Source organism: Castor canadensis, chromosome 4 (genome assembly GCF_047511655.1).
Source record: "Castor canadensis chromosome 4, mCasCan1.hap1v2, whole genome shotgun sequence".
In the NCBI taxonomy this organism is placed as follows: domain Eukaryota; kingdom Metazoa; phylum Chordata; class Mammalia; order Rodentia; family Castoridae; genus Castor; species Castor canadensis.
In genome coordinates, this window is record NC_133389.1 from 50,769,293 (window position 1) to 50,792,637 (window position 23,345).

At 39.4% G+C, this 23,345-nt stretch overlaps 2 protein-coding genes across 7 annotated transcripts in view; one reads left to right on the top strand and one right to left on the bottom strand.

The window, feature by feature from the left end:
* The window catches only part of Greb1l (GREB1 like retinoic acid receptor coactivator), a 257,622-nt gene that overhangs the window by 210,719 nt on the left and 23,558 nt on the right, over positions 1-23,345 (top strand). For all 6 annotated transcript variants that reach the window (XM_020186390.2, XM_074070137.1, XM_074070134.1 and 3 more), the window contains 4 exons: positions 2,743-2,923; positions 4,595-4,787; positions 9,864-9,997; positions 12,851-13,190. In XM_020186390.2, coding sequence (XP_020041979.2) covers positions 2,743-2,923; positions 4,595-4,787; positions 9,864-9,997; positions 12,851-13,190 — 848 coding nt within the window. The remainder of the gene's footprint in view (positions 1-2,742; positions 2,924-4,594; positions 4,788-9,863; positions 9,998-12,850; positions 13,191-23,345) is intronic.
* Positions 4,661-23,345, bottom strand: part of Esco1 (establishment of sister chromatid cohesion N-acetyltransferase 1) — a 109,544-nt gene continuing 90,859 nt past the window's right edge. The window contains exon 12 of the mRNA XM_020186397.2: positions 4,661-4,798. Within this exon, the coding sequence (XP_020041986.1) occupies positions 4,744-4,798 (55 nt within the window). The 3' untranslated portion in view covers positions 4,661-4,743. The remainder of the gene's footprint in view (positions 4,799-23,345) is intronic.

Genomic DNA, 23,345 nt, shown 5'->3' on the forward strand with positions numbered 1-23,345 from the left:
ACTCTACCATTTGAGCCACTCCTCCAGCCCTTTCTGCTTTAGTTATTTTTCAGATTAGAGTCATGTGTTTTCTGACCTGGGCAGGCCTTGGACTGAAGTCGTCCTACTTACTATGCCTCTTGCATAGCTGGGATTACCTGTGTGAGCCACACCCCCACTCTCCACCTCTTCTTCTTCACAACTGTTTCAACTCTTCCTAGTGCTTTGGTTTACCACATGTATTTTAAGAACAATTTTTCATGTTAAACATAATTCCTTGGCATTACATTGAATCTGTGAATAACTGTGAGAATTTAATTTTAACTATCTTCTATGATGTAGCTTTAGTTCTTCTTTAACATCAGTAATAGTTTCATTATCATATTCTCCATAAAGGTGTTATTTACCTTTTGTAAGACTTATTCCCAGATACTTAATATTTTCAGGGGTTAATGTAAAAAGTCTGCTAAAAGCGACTAGTTAGAAATAAAGTGATACCTCTCACTTGTCTGTTCTGCCCTAAGCTGGCTGCCCAGTTGTAGACCAATGTACCATATTATACCTAAGAGAATGGTCTCTTAAATTTCTGAACTTGGCTTGTTCAGAAGGCATATATGGAATTGACCTATCAAAATCATATTATTGGTTTTCATTTCATTTGTTCTGAAATGCTGTTTACTCATAAGGTATATTTTTCCTCTTTATTTATGATCTTCCCTTAGCTAGGATGCCCTGACACTACTTGTTTCCCAAGGACTAATTCTCAACTGTTGCTGTAGTCCTCATTTTATAGATAAAGAAACAGACACCCTAGAGATTAAATAGATCTGCTCATCTGCTTCTGATGACTTCCTCTACCTCTGTACTTTGTGTATCATTGTGACACTATGTCTATTCTCCATCATAAGCTCCATAAGGTTAAGATCTTCGTCCTGTTCCCCTCTCTACTCCCAAGCCTCACACAGTACCTGATAGTTACCTGACACATAGCAGAAGATCAATAAGTAGCTACCGAATGTTGACTGAGTATTATAGGCAATCCACTTTCAAGAGAAATCACGTTAACAGTGAAATTAGATGTTTGATTAGTTGCCTTTGGAAATATTGACAACAAAATTTCTATTTGGGTGGAACCGAAAACAGACTTTTTTTTTCTTTTGTGGGACTGGTGTTTGAACTCAGGACTTTGAGCTTGCAAAGCAGGTGCTCTAACAGTTGAGCTACATTTCCAGTCCATTTTGTTCTGGTTATTTTGGAGATGGGATCTCTTGAGCTATTTGCCTGGTCTGTCCTCAAAGTGTGATTCTCCCTATCTCAGCCTCTCAACTAGCTAAGATTATAGGGAGCCACTGACACCTGGTGTTTTGTTTTTTTTTTTTTTTTTTGCAGAGGGGGAGCTTGCTAGACAAGCATTCTACCACTTGAGTCATTCCTCCAGCCTCCCTCAAAATCTTTAAAAGGTTTCTAATGAAAAATTACCTTTCTGTCTAGCTTTTCTGGTATAATGAATTTTTCATATGATAAACATTTTCTTCTTTTTCTTTTATACCACTAGGGAGACTAGTATCATAGGTTCTAGATCTAATTGCATGTACTTGTTCATTGAGCTGGTGTTAACTTTAAAAGAAATTCTAGATAAAATTAAGTCAACATGATTCATAAAGATATCTTCATTGCATGGAGGGAGTAAATCTAACCAAGACATATTGTAAGCACATATGTAAATATCACAATGTATCTCCCTGTACAACTATTCTATGCTAATAAAAAAGTGTTCATTTCAGAGAAGGATTTGGTGTTAATTATCCCAACAGCTTTATGCATCTAGAAGTATTTTAGGTGTCTGTGTGCAGAAGTAATTTTGTTATAGCAGAGATAAGGTATCATACATTCACTGAGTGCTTCCCGTGTTCTAAATGCTGTGTATCACTGTATAAAAATGAGTACAACAGGAATTGGTGGTGTAGGTCACTTGCCTACCCTGTATGGTGCTGTAGGTTTGATCCCCAGCACCAAAAAAGGAGGAGGGATGAAGGGAGGAGGGAAGGAAGGAAGGAGGGAGGGAGGAAGGGAGAGAGGGAGGAGGGAAGGAAGGAAGGAGGGAGGGAGGAAGGGAGAGAGGGAGGAGGGAAGGAAGAAGGAGGGAGGGAGGCAAAGAGGGAGGAGGGAAGGAGGGAGAGAGGGAGGTTTAAAAAGCTCACAATCTAATCTCATGATCTTATGGTAGCTTTGAACCTCATTGTATTTTCCTTCTTGTTTGTTGGTTTCAGGGTTTTTTTGGTTTTTGTTTTTTTGAAAGTCTGGGGTTTGAACTTCCTTTTTCTTAAATACATTATGTTGCTAAATTTGGCATAAGGAAGGCTTATGTGGTGACATTAATTTGGTCAAGAACTATAGCCCAAAGCGAAATTTCCCCAGTGGTGTGTAGCAGCTGTCAGCATTAGCACTTGACCTTTAAATAGCACGTAATTAAACTGGCCTCTGACTCTCAACTGCTTCCACTTCATGAATCCTTGTTTTTCGTCAGGCTGTGAGAGGCTGGGTGGGATGTTCTAAAGAAAAAGGAATCTGTTATTTCCTCCTCAAAACTGTGGTAGGGAATACGAAAAAGAAAAAAAAGAGTACCTGCTCTGTAAACCTCTGTATATGACTAATACCCAGTGTCAGGCAACACTGAGCTTAAGTTTATCTTCCGTGTGACTGCGTGCACACGTGTGCGTGTGAAAGTGTGTAAAAGGAGAAACTTTTTTTTCTTCTTGGCAGGTGTCCTTATAGACCTGGGTCTGGAGGAAAATGGGACAGCTCATCAGAGAGCAGAGAAATATGTTGTTCGTCTGGACAATGAGATTCAAAGCAAGTTTGAAGTTTTTATGAGGAGGGTGAAACAGAACCCGTACACACTGTTTGTGCTAGTTCATGACAACTCCCATGTGGAGCTAACGAGGTGATTGCTTCATTGTGAGCAAACACAGTATTTCTTCCGTAGTAGTAGTTGTACCCTAGGAAACCTTTAAAGGTGATGATGTATCTTGTGCCCTGGGGAGCCTTACATTTGGCATCTTCCTATTGGTAACTTACTCCTAATCTTTCTTTGCTCCCTCAACTCTTTTTCCTGATTTAATGTTGATTTTATTTTAAATGTTCTCTGGAAGAACTTAAAAATTCCTGTTTAAAATACTGTCTTAAGAGCATTGTGGAACTCAGTTGCTTCAGAGAAGACAGCAATGAGGAGGTGGAGGTGAAAAGAGCTCCCAAGGGATGCGTTTACTGCTTGTTATCTCCTCCTCAGTTCTCTCTTTTCCTTCTCTTCCTTCCTCTCCCAAGACTCTTCCTCTTCTTGCCTTTCTTTTCTCCCTCTGGCCTTTAAAAGTAAGAGAAATACCACTCTAGTGATCTGAGAGCACATCTGAAACCTTCCCCGATTTCACAGTTTAAACAAAAGAATAACCTCATTTCTTGCTTGGACGTACTATTGAAAGAACAGTATGTCTGGAATGATGGGGCTAGTTTTGCTCCCAGATCAAATTGTAATTGTCTGGTGAGGGGCCTTTGTTCTTATGGACTAAAAGGAAAATCATTTAAAAAGGGGGAGGGAGCATATTAACCATTGAGCATATCATGGAAATTTGGGGTATTATCAAGCATTTATAGATTTTCTTTTCTGCAGGTTAGGAATCTGGGACTTTTTTGATCTGTGGTAGAAATGTCAGAATCACAAAAATGCTTTTTCAAAAGCCAAAATGTGTTTGATATGCTACTACTTAAAATCTAGAGCCATACGTAGGCATAAATAAGACCTTGTATAACTTGATAAAATTAGAAGAAAGGAAAGATGGAATAAAAGGAAGGAAGAGAGGGAAGGAGAGGGAAGAAGGGAAATTTTTTTTGCATGCATCTATTCAGTTATTGCTAGTGTTCTATGAATAGAAATAATTCAATGTCTTACATACCTTGTATCAAGATTTATTGAATTTAAAAATATGTCTGAAGCTGCATGACAACCTGATGTATCCAAATTGAACAGGGTTTGAAAAACTTCAGAGATACAAGTCTTAGTCACAAGTTGTGGACAGGAGGCCTCCCCAGGCCAAACCCCAGTTTAGACCCAAGGTAGGAAAGACAGTGGTGGTGATGAAGGGGAGTCCTGGGACTCTGTGAGGGCACAGGGCCAAAAACATCACACTTTGATCAAGAGGCTCCCTCATTTAGGTGAGCTTTGAAAGTAAAGATATAGTACAGATTTAGCCATCCTTGGTCTGGACAACTGACTGTGCACTTTGATCAGAGACAAACTGAAAATAGTCCCTGAAATCTGTCCGAGAAGGGGTAAGAAGAAGCAGCATTAAATTTTGTCTTCCAAATCACATTTTTTGTTTGTGTTTTGAAACAGAATCTTGCTACGTAGCCCATTCTCTCTTGAACTCTCTTCCCTCAGCCTCCCGAGTGCTGGGATTACAGGCATGCACCATTCCTGGCTACCAGAGCACATTTTTATGATACCCCAACTTTAAAGAGCTGGAAAATAAGAACTAGAACATTAACTTCATGTTGGCTTCTGTTTCTGCGTCTAGTCAGTTAAATAAGGAGGTATTAATGTGACTCATTATTTCTACAGTGTCATTTCTGGCTCTCTGTCACATGGTGAACCCAGTCATGGACTGGCTGATAGAGTCATTAATTGCAGAGAAGTTCTGGAAGCTTTCAATCTCCTGGTGCTCCAGGTTAGCTCCTTCCCATACACACTGCAAACCCAGCAGTCCCGAATCAGCTCCAGCAATGAGGTTCACTGGATACAGCTTGATACCATGGTGAGTCTCCCCTGCAGTCAAGAAAAAACTGGGAGTACGGTAACAGCTTTGTAAAATGCAGCATCAGAGTTCAGAAACCTAACTAACTAATGCTTCATCTTCTAGAAGTTACATATGGTGACAGTTGCTCTATTTTATTTCTTACTATGTTGTCCAGGCTGGCCTTGACTCCTAGACTCAAGAGACCCTCCTGCCGTAGCCTCCTAAGTGCTGTGACAACGGATACACCACTGTACCCTACTGACCTAAATTACTAACAACTACCAGTCAGATCCTACAGAAAATCAATTAGGTGGATTTTTTTTTTTAGGTTTCATATAGACACAAAATTATCCACAATTAATTTCATTCTAAGACCTAGAAATGTTCTTTTCCTCTTGGCCACTTGAGCTGATAGCCTGACTGATCTGTAGCACCATTAGTTAATCACTCTTAACACCCCCTCCCCTTTGCTCTCAGAAACTGGATTTTCCCTTTCAGTTGGTTCTGAGTCTTCTGATTAAAACTGAAGGTGACAGCACTGTTACTTTAAGGAACTTGGTAGAAGCAATGAATGTGTTGGGAATAACCATTTCAACATTAGACATATCCACGCTGGTCTTTATATTTTTTTACTCCAGTCCTAATATTTAAAATATATTTTCTATAACCTATAAGCTTTATGCTTAATATACTATCAAAGAAATTGGTTTCATTAAAAACAATAATGATTAGCTATTCTGCCATGGATCCTTTTTGTAAAAATACTGACTACACTGGATATTTAAAAACAAATAGGTTTATATCAAGAACACCAGCCATGTCTTATATGCAGATCATACTTATTTATCAACCCAGTACATTTCACTCTGTTACAAAGTCAGTAAGTTTTCCCTTTTGTGAGTTCCTGTCTTTGAGTACTGGTTTGTTCTTTGCTGTTGGCAGGCTCAGGTCCGGACTCACGTTGGCAACAGCAGTCCCTCTCATATGAGAATGATCTCCGTGTGTTTGCTGTCACACAGAGACTCCTCTGTTTGTTTTACTGGGATCTTCTCTATGGCCTATCTTTCCGTTCATCCAGTGGTCAAGTTTAGAAGTGAGACAGTAGAGCCAGCACAGTCCTTCACCTCTAAAGTACAGGGTGAGCCTGTGGGTGCTCTGACACAAGATGGGATGCTTGTGGAACAAATAAAAGGGAAAATTATCTTTTTAAAACTACAGCCTGACACAGTGGCTCATGCCCATTAACCCCAGCCACACCCAGGCATTATCGAATACTTGTGGGCTTGTGTTGGATCTTTCAAAGAAGAGAGAACCACTGGTTAGAGGAGAAAGCAAAGTACCTATCTAAGTCACTATTATCTGAAGTAAGATAAGACAGTTTTTTAAAAAGTCAAAGCACTCGATCTTGCAGTAAGGGAGACATTACATCCATTTGAGTGGACCGGGAAAGGCTTCATGAACAGAGCTGGAGTTGTCCCTTAAAAGAGGGCAAGAACTAGGCAGATGGATGGGGAAGCAGGTGCTCCGAAAGCAGACAGTATGGACAGGGCACATGGGGAAACAAGGTAGTTTACAGAAAGCACCTGATAGGATGCAAAAGAATCCTGGGAATATATATGCCAGGCTTCAAGTGCCAGGTTGGAAAAGTTCACAGTTACTACACATTTATCAAAGGTTTATTTTGTTTTTGCAAAGGTATAGTATTGTTATAGTACACATATCCTTATTTAGTTAGGTTTTTTGTGGGGAGGGGGGCAGTTGGGCAGTATTGGAACTTGAACTCGGGGCCTTGTGCTTGTTCAGCAAGTTCTCTACCACTTGAGCCATGCCCCTAGCCCTTACTTAGTTTTTTGAGACAGGGTCTTACTATGTAACCCAGCCTCAAACTCAAACTCAAATCCTCCTGCCTCAACCCTCCCAAGTATTGGGATTACAAGTGTACATAACCATGCCTGTCTCTTTTTTATATTAACAGTGTGAATGTACGTACAGCTTGTTGAGTTTTCACAAACAACACACCTATAGAATCAGCAACCCAATCAAGAAAAAGAACATTATTATTTCCCAGAAGTTCTGTGACTGTTCTGGGATCCCCCACTAAAGGGTGATACTTTTCTTGCCTGCTATACCATACACGTGTTTTGCCCAGTTTTGAACTTCATATAAATGAATCATATAGTATGGACTCTTCTGTCTGGCTTTATTTGCTCAACATTGTGACATTTGTCTATATATTTTCATAAGTCATAAGACATACATTCATGTATATATATGCACATTATATATATGTTTATAAATATGTATACATATACACATACAGGTATAAGCAAACACAAGCATATTGCATTGTGTGACTCCACAACAATTCATTTAACCATCCTATTTCATTTGTTTCAAATGGTGCTGTTATAACATTTTAGCACATTATTTATTGCACGTTTTTCTGTTGGGTCAGTATCTGAGAGTGAAACTGCTGGGTCATCAGGTCTATATGTTTCACTTTCGTAGCTACCAAAGGGCTGCATTTTAAGGCAGTCCATTAAATCTAGAGGCGAAGTCAAAGTGATCAAAAGTGGGAGATTAGTCATTGACTTTTCTAATCATTTGGATAAGAATGAACAAATAGCTAAGTCAGCGTAGTGATGCTTGAGCTAGATATGGTGGTGCCTGTAATCCCAGCACTCAGGAAGCTGAGGCAGGAGGACTGCAAGATCAAGGCCAGTCTGGGCTACAAAGCAAGATCCTGACTCAAAAACAGGATAGTGGTCCTAGCAGTAAACAGGATGGGAAACATGGTACAATTTCTAGGATTTATTTTTTCAGGGGGAGGGGAGAATCAGAAATATTTTTGAGATGATTCCCTTAGACAAAAAAAGTCAAGAGCGGAGGAGGCCACCTTTGAATGAGTTAAGATGGGTGAGCATACCATGGCAAATGCAGACTTAAGAGTTTGGGTTAGGAGCTTACCATGTAGATTTGGAATAGTTTTCAAAACCCAAAATAACTGCCGCTATGAAAGAAAATGGCTGAGAGGGCAGTGAGGCCAAGGACTGGCAAGTAAATGCCATGTGGTGACCTTCCAGGGAACAGTGTCAGGACAGCAGAGTCTGGCTGGAGGAAAGGCAAAGAGGGCACCCAAGGTCAGGGACAGTTGTAGGTGGAGGGTTGCTGAGAAGACAGGACTTGGAGAGATTTGGGTTTTGTTTTTATGAGAACTTAGAGTGATTCAACAAATTGTGTGGTTTGGAATGTGTTTTTAAAGTGAAATCATTCTGAATTTCAGAACTTACATTTTAAAGGGTGGCCCCATTTCCTTATCTTACGACTTCAGTACTATTCTAAAAATTATAATTATACTTTAATGCAAACATAACAGACTGGGGAAACTATTCACTTCTAATTTTTAGTTCTTGTAGTTTTCAAAACCCATCTGGCTTTAACTGATCACAAGACATCACTTGACAATCTGCCCCATAATTTTGCTAAGACTAAAGATAGAGAAATAAAAATGATTACAGGTGAATACCTTCTAGCTAACAACTTATAATGCAGCATTAGGAAAAGGAGCAAGTGTGAAGTAGGCATTGATATTTTTCCAAAGAAATAGGAACATAGGGTGAGAAGAAAATGTGAAAACTAAGTGCCTACAAGATTACGCTTTTCCATCGGTGCCTACAGTCCGGATGAGGAGGGAAGCGAACATGAATGGCTTTCCCCCTGAAATGACCTGACACAGCTGTGCAGCCTTTGCAACAGATGTCCTCCAGTCTGTGCACTAAGCCTCCAGTCTGTAAGGACATCCCCCAGCCTTCTGTACCAACAACAGTGTTATCTGGTTTTGGGGTCTCAAAAAAATTAAAAGTGCCAATTAAAAAGTGCTTTATTTTTACACCTTATGGACCATGTACGTAACAAAATTGCTTTGAATGGGTTACTAAAAAGCCCAGAACCAAATTTGTAGCTCACTCCTAAAAAGTGTTCCAAACCATGCATTTTGGGGAGTATTAATCTTATCCCTGACCCAATGTTATTTTTCTTACCCTTGCTTTTTCTTCCCTTGAATGCCTTACTTATTTTTATGTTATTATACTTTAAAATTTTTCCTTTTCCCTTATAAAATAAGTTGGATTGTGTTTAAAGAAAAATGTCAATACATAATAAGCAACAAAAAAGCGAGACTAAAATGCACAAGCAATATAAAAACAAGAAAAAAATTACAAAAAAATTAATGTAGGCTGGGTGTAGTGTCACACAGCTATAATCCCAACTAGTTGGAAGGCAGAGACAGGAGGATTGAGATTCTTTGAGTCAATCTTGGGCAAAATTAGTGTGAGATCTTATCTGAAAAACAAAATAGGAGCCAAAAAAAAAAAAAAAGCCAGTATGGTTCAAATGAGCAAACATGAGGCCCTAAGTTTAAGCTCCAGTACAAACAAAAACAGATCCATGAAGTCAGAAACAGGTCCATGAAATCAAAAAGCTTATTTAATATTCTGAGACTTCTTAGTTTAAGGACAAGCAGCTTGTCACACATCTGAGGATCCTGAGGTCATCTTTGTGTGATGTCCCAATGTAGTTATTCATTTTCATAGTGATAGCTGAGTTACCATGAGAGGATTAGTGCTGTGAACTCCGTGTAAAAAGGCAGAAAAATGTATATTCCATTTTTAGAAATACATTTTGTCTATGAGTTACCATCACTAAATGAACTCAGAAAAGTTAAGTTGTAAGAGAGGAGTTTTGGAGTTTCTCTCCAGAGAGTTCTGTGGATACCACAGGTATCAGAATAGACAACTACTTTCAGCAGAAAATGAACTGTCTGACCATGTCTCTCTGAAAAAAGGAAAACAAGCCATCTGTATGGTTGCCATTTATCTAAATAAATGTGTCAACAGTCTACTAATACGTATTAAATTCAGTCATCAAAGTAAACAGAAATGATTGCAGAATTGGTACCAAGTTACATGACAAAACACAATTTTTCTTTTACCTCCCAGGAAATAACCTCTTACAGGGGTTTCCACACCCTCCCCCAGAAAACCAGACACCCTGTATCCCATCCTTATTGGGGGTTTGCTCTGTATTTCCAATCAGGAGGAGGTGGGCTGTGAGGAGAAGCTGTACTTCGGCTTGAACGAGTACAGCAAGTCTCTGCAGTGGGGGGTCACCAGCCCGCTTCTGAGATGCGATGAGACCTTTGAGAAAATGGTGAACACACTCTTGGAGAGGTAAGTAAGGACTTTTACCCTGTGCTTTAGCTGTACTTGCAGATCTAAAATAGGCAAATACCTTTTTGGCTATGTCACAGCGAGTTTGATGAAGCCCATGAAGATGACATGCAAAGGCCAAATAAAAATACTTTCCTAAAATGACCTTGTATTTCGATGGGTTTTATGACCACCCAAGATCAACAAAGGAAAACAGTACTTACAGTAAGAGGGAGAACTCCTTTTCATGTCTAGAATTGTCTCCCAATCAAGTTTCATTGCTGCCGCCAGGAAAATAGAAGGCCAGAGAAGGATTTGCTTCTTAAAGACCATTCTCTGAGCTCTGCTCTCCCTGACCCTACAACTGAGGCTTGTACATTTTCCCCTCTCTCCTCCTCTGTTGGCTGCAGGCAAGTGTCTTCAGATGACATGATAAAAACTGATCTTTAGTATGAGAGATGTGTAGTACAGGCTGACCAAAGGAAGGAGCCATCAAATTATCTAGCAGTGCTCCTCTTCTAGTCTCTGACCTTGGGGATTGAGGATCATAATTCTGTTTTATCTCAGTTCCAGATTGAACTCAGTTTTTTCTTTTTTGACCCTGAATCAACACCTCAAAGAGTAGGTAAAGATCTTTACCTTACCTAACATAGGTCCCTCCCTGCATTTTGCCTCAATATTGTGTTTGAGATCATCCAATGAAGGGCCGACATGGTTCTATTGTATGAGGCAGATTATGTCTAATAGTTCTAGTTCTTAAAACTGACCCCAGTTAACCACAAGTCATCTATTTAACAATCTGCCCTATAATTTTGCTAAGAAACAAAAATGAGAACAAGTTATAATACTGCATCAAGAAAAGAGATCAAGCTCAGAGGAGGATTGGCTATTTTCACAGCTGTTGGATTTGAGAAGTCTTAACTGGCGCTGATGTAATCATTTTGCAGAACATCTGATCTTAAATTTCCAAAATCATATATGACTCTCCATTTGAAAAGTATCCCACTCACCCATTTCCATCCTGTAGCCTGAAGCAGATATTTCTTTCCAGAAATATCAAAATTTCTTAACTTGTATTTTAAAGGATGGTCTCATCTTCTGCTACAGTTTTTGTAATACTTCCAAAAATTCAACCATAGCTTAATGCAAACAGTGTGGAAATGATTCACTTTTAAATTCATAACTCTTAAGAAAGTATAATATAGATGAGATGAATTTGATCAAAGTCTATTGTATGTGTGTATGTAAATATCACAGTGAAACCCCTTGGCATAATTAATTATGCTAATAAAATGCTTTAAATAAAAAATAAATTCATACCTCTTTCAGCGTATGAAATGTAAATGCCACTATTTCAGTTTCCACTTGTTCTAACTGACTTTTCTACATGGTCCAGCCAAAAACCCCTAAGATTTAAACACAGATCATCTGTGCTGTCTTTCTCCAATACAGTCTCCCCAGACTAATAATAGCTACGATTTACTGAACAGCTGAAGGGACCTGGCCCAGATTAGTTGAACCAAGGTTTTCTTCGCTTTTCCTCAGCCTACTAAGACTTTGCAATGTGTGAAGACATTGCCAGAGACCCGAATAAAATCCAGACCCAGTTCTGTCTCTGACCATTTGTATTATTTGGAACTGAATTTCTCTCAGCTTTTTCACTCACTCTCCTTTGAAAAGGCAGAGCGGTAGAATACAGGGTACCTTTGGTGCTTTCCCCTCTAAAATTCTTCAAAACTGTGTTATTTTGATGACCCTACATGGTATTTGACCCTGGGATTGTCTGTCCAAGGCTGTGGAGCCTTGCTGTATTTAAAATAGAATTACAAAGTGGAACAAAGGTGAAATCCCCCATGAGCCTACCCAGCTGCTGGGCAGCACATATGCTACCAGCTGTCAGCCAGAAAGAAAGTACTGAGGCTCAGCCTCACTTTGCCAGGCTTCAGGAACACCTCCAACCAACCCTGGGGCTGGCCCTGCTTTGCCAGTGCCTACCTTGACTAGCACTTATCCAAGCTGTCAACAGGCCTGGCTTCCTGAGGAAGAACACTGGAATGAGATATTTCTTTCCTACCTGCTCTGTTACTGCCAATTTGAACAGGATGATTCTCTCACCTGGCAGGATAGGCAAGGGAAGACTGGATACCAAAGAGTGTTGCTCCCAAGTTCAAATTTGCTCAGCTCCCTTGACTGAGCAGGATCTCAGGTCATAAAAGACTACACCACTAGGGGGTGCTGTTTCTCCAGTCTTGTCCAATTTACTCCAGCACCATTTATGGAAAGATACAGTTACTGCTCTGTGGGGCTGACCAAAAATTAGTAATAATTACCTTTTTATGTCTGATACTTCACAGATAATACAGTATTCTCTCAATTTCATTTTCTGTACTCTTTAAGTATCAGAGAACTAAGCTGACATATCCTACCAGCAAAGAGGTTAGAATCTAGGGATTATTCATTATGACTCTTAACAGTTAGCCTATGTAGACGAGGGCATCTCAGAATTTAAGTTGCAAACCAGTCATCTGGAGGGGTTGTTCAGTTGTGGATCCCTATTCGGTAAGTCTGGGGTGGTAGGTTTGGCAGATCTAACCAGCTTCTGGGTGCTGCTGGTCTACACACCACGCTTGGAGAAGCTAGGGTCACCAGCCCAACCCTAAATCTCAGTTTTCTCTACCGGTCCCAACAGGTTATTACTCACTGTCTTTGGAAGCCATAGTGACCTGTAGAATCCCAGGTCACTATGGAGCTGATGTCCCATCCCTGATCTGTATAGCCCCTTCCCCGCCCTGCTCCATCTGCATTTTACTGCACAGGCCTGGCTGTTGCAGGAGGGCCTGCTGCTGAGTGCTAGCTCCCTGTGTTCTGTTGAAGGTACCCCAGGCTGCACAGCATGGTCGTCCGCTGCTATCTTCTCATCCAGCACTACTCTGAGGCTCTGATGGCACTCACTACTATGGCGTCACTCCGAGACCACAGTACACCAGAAACACTTAGCATTATGGATGACCTCATCAGCTCTCCAGGAAAAAACAAAAGTGGGAAGGGACACATGCTCGTTATCAGGGTGCCCTCGGTGCAGCTGGCCATGTTAGCCAAGGAGCGGCTGCAGGAGGTGCGCGACAAGCTGGGCCTACAGTACCGCTTTGAGATCATCCTGGGGAACCCCGCCTCTGAACTCAATGTGGCAACGCACTTTGTGGCACGATTAAAGGTTAGTTAAGGACACATTTCTCCTGCAAAATACCATTTATTTTTGTTTTCTAGGAATCCTACTTAGGTGGCTCAGAGGGGTTATTTTAATAGACTTTTTTCACATATGTGTGGTTTGATATCCAAGAGTGTTAAGGCTAAACTAAGGAACATATTCACTTTTTTAACTGGAGTAGTTTCTTTATTCTGTCAAGCCCTTTGTTAGCATATGCGTGCAGTTGGTTGCCATACTCTCCAACTGCAGGTGCAAAAAATGAGATGACCCAATTTGACCCCATGTTTCTTGACCTTGTTCGAGATGCAGCTAGTCCACACCATCTGTTTTCCCAAGAAAAAAGGGTGAGCTGTTCTCTCAGACCTGTGTGGGGGACCCCTTTAAGTATCTTCAACTCACTAATTCTTTTCTGTCCATCTAGCCCTTCTGTCAGCCTGTGGCTAGACGGTAAAGTATTGTTTCATCTTCAGTATCATCTACAGCTCCTTCTAGCCCTCTTGCATATGGACTCCCCAATGATTTGTTGTTTCTTTGTACTTGCTTTGACCCTCATTCCCCAGGCTTTGGCTAGACTGACTTAGTCAGGTGTACCACAGAGGGATTTAGTGCATGACAAACCCCCACTGCTCCTTCTGCATGAACAGGGACTGACTGCCTGTCTCCTACGCCTCCTGCCAGGCATGAATCAACTAACCTAACTCCTTACCTTACACCTGGCTCAGGGTTTTTCTGGAGATTTTTATAATCCAGTGTATCCTAGCCATTAAAAAGCATAATCAAATCACATAGTTATGGAACCAAGCTAGCTACCATATGTCTGAACTAGACCAGTAGAGTATCTGTACCCTTGCACAGTGAAACTTAAGCTAAACTGGGTTTAAAAAAATCTAGTTTGGCACAAACTTTATGAAAAGAAAGTCTGTAGTGTTGGTGGATTTGCATTTTCACCTGGGCTTCAGTTTCCCATCTACAAAATGCAAAATTATCTAACATACAAACAAAATATCTCATATTAGCTTGATAAGCAACAGGAACAAATAAAACTGTCCAAAACACAGAAACTCCTATATTTAGTAAAAGTTGTAACATTTATATTTCAGATATATATGTTCACAGTTTGAAATTACATTTGTAGGCCACATTACAGCAGAATTCCTAGAATGAACAACAAAACTCCTGAAGACCTTTTCACAGTATAAGTCATTGAGACACAGAGCTTAACGCACTTTGAAAATGCTAATAATGAAGAATTTGGAAAGGCAGTAATCAGTACTACTCTGGGAAATCTCACGTACCTGTTGTCTGAGAGGCTCTACATGGACAGTAGAGCTGCAGGCTCTTCGTTGGGTCTTCTTTCCTTTTTTTTATTCATATGTGCATACAATGTTTGGATCATTTCTCCCGCCTTCCCCCACCCCCTCCCTTACAACCCTCCACACCCTCCATCTCCCCCCCAACCCCCTCACTACCTGGCAGAAACTATTTTGCCCTTATCTCTAATTTTGTTGAGGAGAGAGTATAAGTAATAATAGGAAGGAACAAGGGTTTCTCCTAGTTGAGATAAGGATAGCTATACAGGGAGTTGACTTGCATTGATTTCCTGTGCATGTGTGTTACCTTCTAGGTTAATTCTTCTTGATCTAACCTTTTCTCTAGCTCATGGTCTCCTTCTCCTATTGGCCTCAGTTGTTTTAAAGTATCTGCTTTAGTTTCTCTGCGTTGAGGGCAACAAATGCTATCTAGTTTTTTAGCTGTCTTACCTATCCTCATATCTCCCTTGTGTGCTCTTGCTTTATCATGTGATCAAAGTTCACTTCCCTTGTTATGTTTGCCCTTGATCTCATGTCTGAATATGAGTGAGAACATACAATTTTTGGTCTTTTGGGCCCGGCTAACCTCACTCAGAATGATGTTCTCCAATTCCATCCATTTACCAGCAAATGATAACATTTCATTCTTCTTCATGGCTACATAAAATTCCATTGTGTATAGATACCACATTTTCTTAATCCATTCGTTAGTAATGGGGCATCTTGGCTGTTTCCATAACTTGGCTATTCTGAATAGTGCTACAATAAACATGGGTGTGCAGGTGCCTCTGGAGTAACCTGTGTCACAGTCTTTTGGGTATATCCCCAAGAGTGATATTGCTGGATCAAATGGTAGATCAATGTTTAGCTTTTTAAGTAGCCTCCAAATTTTTTTCCAGAGTGGTTGTACTAGTCTACATTCCCACCAACAGTGTAAGAGAGTTCCTTTTTCCCCCGCATCCTCGCCAAAACCTGTTGTTGGTATTGCTAATGATGGCTATTAACAGGGGTAAGGTGGAATCTTAGTGTGGTTTTAATTTGCGTTTCCTTTATTGCTAGAGATGCTGAGCATTTTTTCATGTGTTTTTTGGTCACTTGAATTTCTTCTTTTGAGAAAGTTCTGTTTAGTTCACTTGCCCATTTCTTTATTGGTTCATTAATTTTGGGAGAATTTAGTTTTTTTAAGTTCCCTATATTTTCTGGTTATCAGTTCTTTGTCTGATGTGTAGCTGACAAATATTTTTCCGCACTCTGTGGGTGTTCTCTTCAGTTTAGAGACCATTTCTTTTGATGAGCAGAAGCTTTTTAGTTTTATGAAGTCCCATTTATCTATGCTCTTAGTTGCTGTGCTGCTGGGGTTCCATTGAGAAAGATCTTATCTATGCCTGTTAATTCCAGAGTATTTCCTACTCTTTCCTGTATCAACTTTAGAGTTTGGGGTCTGATATTGAGATCCTTGATCCATTTTGAGTTAATATTGGTATAGGGTGATATACATGGATCTAGTTTCAGTTTTTTGCAGACTGCTAACCAGTTTTCCCAGCAGTTTTTGTTGAAGAGGCTATTTTTTTTAGCGCCTTTGTCAAAGACAAGTTGGTTATAGTTGTGTGGCTTCATATCTGGGTCCTCTATTCTGTGCCACTGGTCTTCATGTCTGTTTTTGTGCCAGTACCATGCTGTTTTTATTGTTATTGCTTTGTAATATAGTTTGAAGTCGGGTATCGTGACACCTCCTGCATTGTTCTTTTGACTGAGTATTGCCTTGGCTATTCGTGGCCTCTTGTGTTTCCATATAAATTTAACAGTAGGTTTTTCAATCTCTTTAATGAATTGATGTCATTGGGATTTCGATGGGAATTGCATTAAACATGTAGATTACTTTTGGGAGTACAGACATTTTTACTATGTTGATTCTACCAATCCATGAGTGTGGGAGATCTCTCCACTTTCTATAGTCCTCCTCAATCTCTTTCTTCAGAAGTGTATAGTTTTCCTTGTAGAGGTCTTTCACATCTTTTGTTAGGTTTGCACCTAGGTATTTGATTTTTTTTGAGGCTATTGTAAATGGAATTGTTTTCATATATTATTTCTCAGTTTGTTCATTATTAGTGTATAGAAATGCTAATGATTTTTCTATGTTGATTTTATATCCTGATACCTTGCTATAGCTATTGATGGTGTCTAGGAGCTTTTGAGTAGTTTTTTGGGTCTTTAAGGTATAGGATCATGTCATCTGCAAATAGGGATATTTTGACAGTTTCTTTACCTATTTGAACTCCTTTTATTCCTTCTTCTTGACTAATTGCTCTGGCTAGGAATTCCAGTACTATAGGAGTGGAGATAGTGAGCATCCTTAACTAGTTCCTGATTTTAGAGGGAATGGTTTCAGTTTTTCTCCATTAAGTATAATGTTGGCTGTAGGTTTGTCATATATAGCTTTTATAATGTTGAGGTACTTTCCTTCTATTCCTAGTTTTCTTAGAACTTTTATTATGAAATGGTGTTGGATCTTATCAAAGGCTTCTTCTGCATCTATTGAGATGATCAAGTGTTTTTTGTCTTTGCTTCTGTTAATGTGGTTTATTACGTTTATTGATTTTTGTATGTTGACCCACCCCTGCATTCCTGGGATGAAGCCTACTTTTTGATGTGTTGTTGAATTCGATTTGCCATTATTTTATTGAGGATTTTTGCATCAATGTTCATTAAGGAGATTGGCCTATAGTTCTCCTTTTTGGAGGTGTCTTTGCCTGGTTTTGGGATAAGTGTAATACTGCCTTCATAAAATTTGTTAGGCAGTTTTCCTTCCCTTTCTATTTCGTGGAACAGTTTAGTTTAAAGAGGGTTGGTGTCAGTTCTTTAAATATCTGATAGAATTCAGCAGAGAATCCATCGGGTCCTGGACTTTTCTTTTTGGGTAGACTCTTGATTGCTGATTCAATTTCATTTTGTGTTATAGATCTATTCAGGTGATTAATATCCTCTTGGTTCAGTTGTGGATAATCATATTTATCTAGAAATCTGTCCATTTCTTTAAGATTTTCAAATTTATTTGAATATACGTTCTCGAAGTAGTCTCTGATGATTTCCTGGACTTCCATGGTGTTTGTTGTTACCGCTTTTTGCATTCCTAATTCTACTAATTTGGGTTTTTTTTCTCTCCTCATTTTAGTCGGATTTGCCAGGGATCTGTCGACTTGTTAATTTTTTCAAAGAACCAATTTTTTGTTTCATTAATTCTTTGTGTGGTTTTTTTGGTTTCTATTTCATTGATTTCAGCTGTTATTTTTATATTTATCTCCTATTTGTTTTGAGATTTGCTTGTTCTTGTTTATCTAGGAGTTTGAGATGTATCATTAGGTCATTGATTTGGGATCTTTCAGCCTTTTTAATATATGCACTCATGGTTATAAACTTTCCTCTCAGGACTGCCTTTGCTGTGTCCCATAGGTTCCGGTAGGTTGTGTTTTCATTTTCATTGACTTCCAGAAACTTTTTAATTTCCTCTTTTATTTCATCAGTGACCCATTGTTGATTAAGCAATGAGTTATTCATCTGTTTGCATGTTTTTTGTCTTTACTTTTGTTGTTGGGTTCTACTTTTACTGCATTGTGATCAGATAGAATGCATGGTATAATTTCTATTTTCTTATATTTGCTGAGACTTGCTTTGTGCCCTTGGATATGATCTATTTTGGAGAAGGTTCCCTGGGATGCTGAGAAGAATGTATATTGTGTAGAAGTTGGATGAAATGTTCTGTAGACATCTACTAGGTCCATTTGATCTATTGCATATTTTAGATCTAGGATTTCTTTGAGTTTTTGTTTGGATGACCTATTTATTGATGATAATGGGGTGCTAAAGTCTCCCACAACCACTGTGTTGGAGTTAATATATGCTTTTAGGTCTTTCAGGGTATGTTTGATGAAATTGGGTGCATACAGGTTGATGATTGTTATTTCCTTTTGGTCTGTTTTCCCTTTATTAGTATGGAATATCCTTATCTCATTTGATCAATGTAGGTTTGAACTCTACTTTGTCAGAGATAAGTATTGCTACTCCTGCCTGTTTTCCGGGGCCATTAGCTTGGTAAATCTTCTTCCAGCCTTTCATCCTAAGCCTATGCTTATTTCTGTTGGTGAGATGGGTCTCCTGTAAGCAACAAATTGTTGGATCTTCCTTTTTAATCCATTTCATCAAACGGTGCCTTTTGATGGGGGAATTAAGTCCGTTAACATTAAGTATTAGTACTGAGAGGTATGTAGTGATTCCTGTCATTTAGTTGTCTTAGTTGTTTGAAGGTTTGATTGTGGGTACCTAAGTTGATGTTACTCTCTACTTTCTTGCTTTTTCTTTTCCTGTAGTTTGGTGCTGCCTGCCCTTTCATGGTTATGTTGGGTTTCACTTTCTGTGTGCAGAATCCCTTGAAGAATCTTTTGTAGTGGTGGCTTTGTAGTGACATATTGTTTTGGTTTCTGCTTATGGAAGACTTTTATTGCTCCATCTATTTTGAATGATAGCTTGGCTGGGTAGAGTATCCTGGGGTTGAAGTTATTTTCATTCAGTGCCTGGAAGATCTCACCCCAAGCTCTTCTTGCTTTTAATGTTTCTTTTGAGAAGTCTGCTGTGATTTTGATAGGTTTACCTTTGTATGTTATTTGTTTTTTCTCTCTTACAGCTTTCACTATTCTTTGTCAGTCTCTGCATTTGTTGTTTTAATGAGAGTATGCCGTTGGGTAGTTCTATTTTGGTCTGGTCTGTTTGGTGTTCTGGAGGCCTCTTGTATCTGTATGGGAATAGATTTCTCTAGATTTGGGAAATTTTCTGTTATTATTTTGTTGAATGTATTACTCATTCCCTTTGGTTGCACCTCTTCTCCTTCTTCGATGCCCATGATTCTCAGGTTTGGTCTTTTGATGGAGTCAGTGAGTTCTTGCATTTTCTTTTCACAGGTCTTGAGTTGTTTAGTAGTTCTTCAGTTTTTCCTTTAATTACCATTTCATCTTCGAGTTCTGAGATTCTGTCTTCTGTTTGTTCTATTCTGCTGGATTGGCCTTCCATTTTGTTTTGCAATTCTGTTTCGTTCTTTTTTCTGAGGTTTTCCATATCCTGAGTCGTTTCCTCTTTAATGTTGTCTATTTTTATCCTGAGTTCATTTATCTCTTTATTAATCGTGTTCTTTGTTTCACTTTGGTGTTTATATAGTGCTTCTATGTTTTCTTTTATTTCTTTTTGCTTTTTCAAATTCTCTATTTTTGTTGTCTTGGAATTTCTTGAGTGTCTTCTCTACATTTTGGTTGGCCATATCCAGTATCATCTCTATAAAATTTTCATCGAGTACCTGTAGTATTTCTTCTTTTAGATTATTCCTGTGGGCTTCATTGGGTTCTTTGGCATAGTTTATCTTCAATTTGTTGGAGTCTGGATCTGAGTATCTGTTTTCTTCATTTCCCTCTGGCTCCTGTACTAATTTTTTGCTGAGGGGAAACTGGTTTCCCTGTTTTTTCTGTCTTCCCGTCATTGTCCTTGGTGTCGTTATGGTCCCTGTACTGTGTGCAATTAAGTATTTTCTAGCTTGTAATAATAACACTGGTGGCATTTAGAGTGGAAGGGTGAGAGGAGATGGAAAGCAAAGAAGTTAAAGAAAAAGGGAAAAACAAATAAGTAGAAAAAAACAAAACAAAGAAACAAAAAAGTTGCAAAGATATAAACAGGGAGAGATCGTGTACTAATCAACAGTAAGCTGAACAGGCATTAGAGAGACAGAGGATTGAAAAGAAAATAAAAAATAAAAAATGAATAAAAAATAATAATAAAAAGAAAAGAAAAATCTCCAAGTTCAAATGCAATAAAGTTTCAGTCTTAATAATTTTGGTGTTTGTCCCTCAGCTTCCAATCCTGGAGAGGTATCTCAGAAGTAGTTCTGTTGTTGTCTCATAAAAGGGGAAAAAAACCAAACCAAACCAAACAAAACAACACAAAACAAAACAAAAAAATACCACAAAGTGTCCCAAGTTCAAATGCAATACAGTTTCAATAAGTTTTTCAGCATGCAGGTGTAGTTCAGTTTTTGTCTCATCAAAGGTAGGGAGAGAAAAAAAGAGTCTGGAGACGGGTCTGTGAATGGCTCTCTGAGGCTGCGGCTTGCCTGCCCGCTGCTGTCAGCCTGCTGTTGCTGGAGGCTTTATTTATGCAGATCTCAGGAGTGAGCTTAACACTCACATGGCCCTGCAGGCTTTGTTTACTTAGAGTTCTCCTGAGCACAATGGCCACTGCTACAAGCTTCCCCATTCCAAGCACACTGGCGGAGGTGACACTGCACCAGCTTTCTCAGGCCAGTGTGTTTTACAGTTCACATGGGAAGTGGGCCTTCCCCCCTCTCCTGTGGAGTTTTCCTCCCACTGCCACTTTTACAAGCTTTCCTGTTCCTGATTGCTGGGCGTGTGCCGCCACTCCTGCCTTTTCCAGCTGGCTTGTAAGGGATTTCCCCTCCCCCCTTTGGCACTCAGGGTGCCCCGCCATCTTTGCTATGTGTTTTTTTTGTTGTTATTGCTTATTATTCAGTTTTTTTTCTTTTTTCCCTGGGTGGGGGTCGGTCTGTCCAGGGGGCTATGCTGATCTGGCCCAGGGCTGTCTGTGGGAGTACCACGTACCCTTAGCTCACCTTGTGGTCCGCGTCTTCCCAAGCCATCTGGGTGCTGCCATCTGGTGGTGGCGCTGGAGCCCTCCTGGTTTCTCCATTCAACGTGAAGTGGGGATGCTACATGCAGGCTGGAGGTGTGGAGGAGTCAAAGTTTTGCCTCTTCTTGGTGGTTTTTCCTGTAAGGTGTATCTCCAGCGTCTCTCCAAGATTTTACTTTAGAAGGCACACTTTCTGCTTCCTCCCTCTAGCCGCCATCTTCGAATTCCCTCTGTGGTCTTCATTGACCCTGAATAAGTGCAGCTCCTTATGTAGTCTTAGGGCCAGTCAGTATACATCAGTGGATTGTAAATAATTTGACCCTCTGTCCCATTGTTTGAAAACTGTAATCAAGGCCTGAGGCTCTTCACCTGACTGTTAGCACATCACAGCTGCCATCAGAGCTTTCAGTGGGTAATTGAGCTATGCTGCCAGAGTTGAGGACCACTGTTCTGACAGTTTGGCCATTACTTAGGGGCCCTAAGTAATTACCTCTCAAAGCAGTAACAGGTCTCTCAATTTTTATGTGGTTGCCAGGGAAGCAACCACATAAGACAGCCCCATAGTCTCAAAACCAATCTATCTTGTTTATATTCTCCATTCATGTGAGAGTGAAAATATGAGATCCTTGTGGGATGTTCACATCTAAGCACGACTGTCTTTTGCTGGGTAGATTCTGGTTCATCTGTTTATCTCAAGGTTACCTCCTTCCTTTACAATTCTCAGGATGGCATGGGTATGTCTTTTATCTGCAGTCTTGGGCAAAATCGAACACTGCCTCTATTACATTATCTCATTTTTGTGCTTATCCCTCATTAGCTTGTATTATTGTTTATTTACAAGTGATGGCAAGCACTTTGGAAGGATACAAATTAAGTCTAAATAAATCATTTCCTCCAACAGGAATGTGAACCTTTCAAAAGAGTTTCTTGAGTCCAGGACTACCCTGAAATTCAGTGGCTAGCTCTTGTTAGTGAAGAGTAAAAGTAAGATGTAAAAATAAATTACCTCCTGTAGTAAACATCATTATCTGTTATCCCATCATTGTAGCCCAACCTTACTACACTTGGTGGAATGGTGACCTAGGAGTTTTATCTGGGAGATAAAACACATTCAGGGAGACTCCCATTGTCAAAGAGAGCATGAATCCATTGTGAAGGCCAATGATTCCTATTCCAGAATTCTTTAGTTTAAGTCAGGGCCTTGTGCTTGCTAGGCAGGCACTCTACCACTTGAGCCCAGCTCCAAATTTTATATAGTTTTTCTTCTACTATTTAAAAAAAAAAAAACTTTCTAAGGCATAGAAAAGTCTTTCAGGGTTGTAACAGTAATGCAGATTTACTGATTTTTCCCATGGCTTGTGTGTGTTTGTGTGTGTGTGTGTGTGTGTGTGTGTATACATGTATAGTAAAAAGCATGAGAACAGTTAAGGTTCTTCCAGTTTTACAGATTAAAGACTGGTTTTTCTTCATTGGATCTTTTTCTTTTTTTCTGAGACAGGGTCTTGGTCTTATTGGAATAATTGAGGCTGCCTCAAACTCATGATTCTCCTGTCTCAGTCTCCCAAGTACTCAGATTACAGGCTTGTACCACCAAGCCCAACTCTCATTGTGTCTTTTCTAGACATCAATACAAATCATTTATCAAACCCTATTATATTATCTCTTGTCTCACGGGTTTCTTTTTATTACTTGTGCTTAGTAAAGAAAATACCCTTCTATTTGAAAATAAAATTGTATCTATTACTTAACACCTTACTTCTTAGTCCTTGCTCACCAAAGCATTATCAGATTGTTAGTTCATTTCTTAGACTAACTTGCTAGAAAGCTGATATATAAGCATAGTGAGATGCTATACATGTAATAAATAATAAAAATTGCCTTACTCTCTTGAGGTGGTCTATTTTCTTTCTGTTCTAGAACAGAAAAACATATGAGGTCTGTTTACTTTTGAACACCTTTCATGTTGGTGGTATTTCTCCCTTTTCATTGGTATGTTCAGGTTTTTGAGATTGATGTTCCTTTTATTAAAGATATATCTATGTTAATGTATATATGAGAAATTGGCGCTTAATAAAAACTTCATGAAGCCATGAGCAAACTGCATTACTCTTCCAAACAAGGGCAATTTTTTTTTCCTTGGTCCAGTCTGGTCAAGCTATATTTTTGGCTT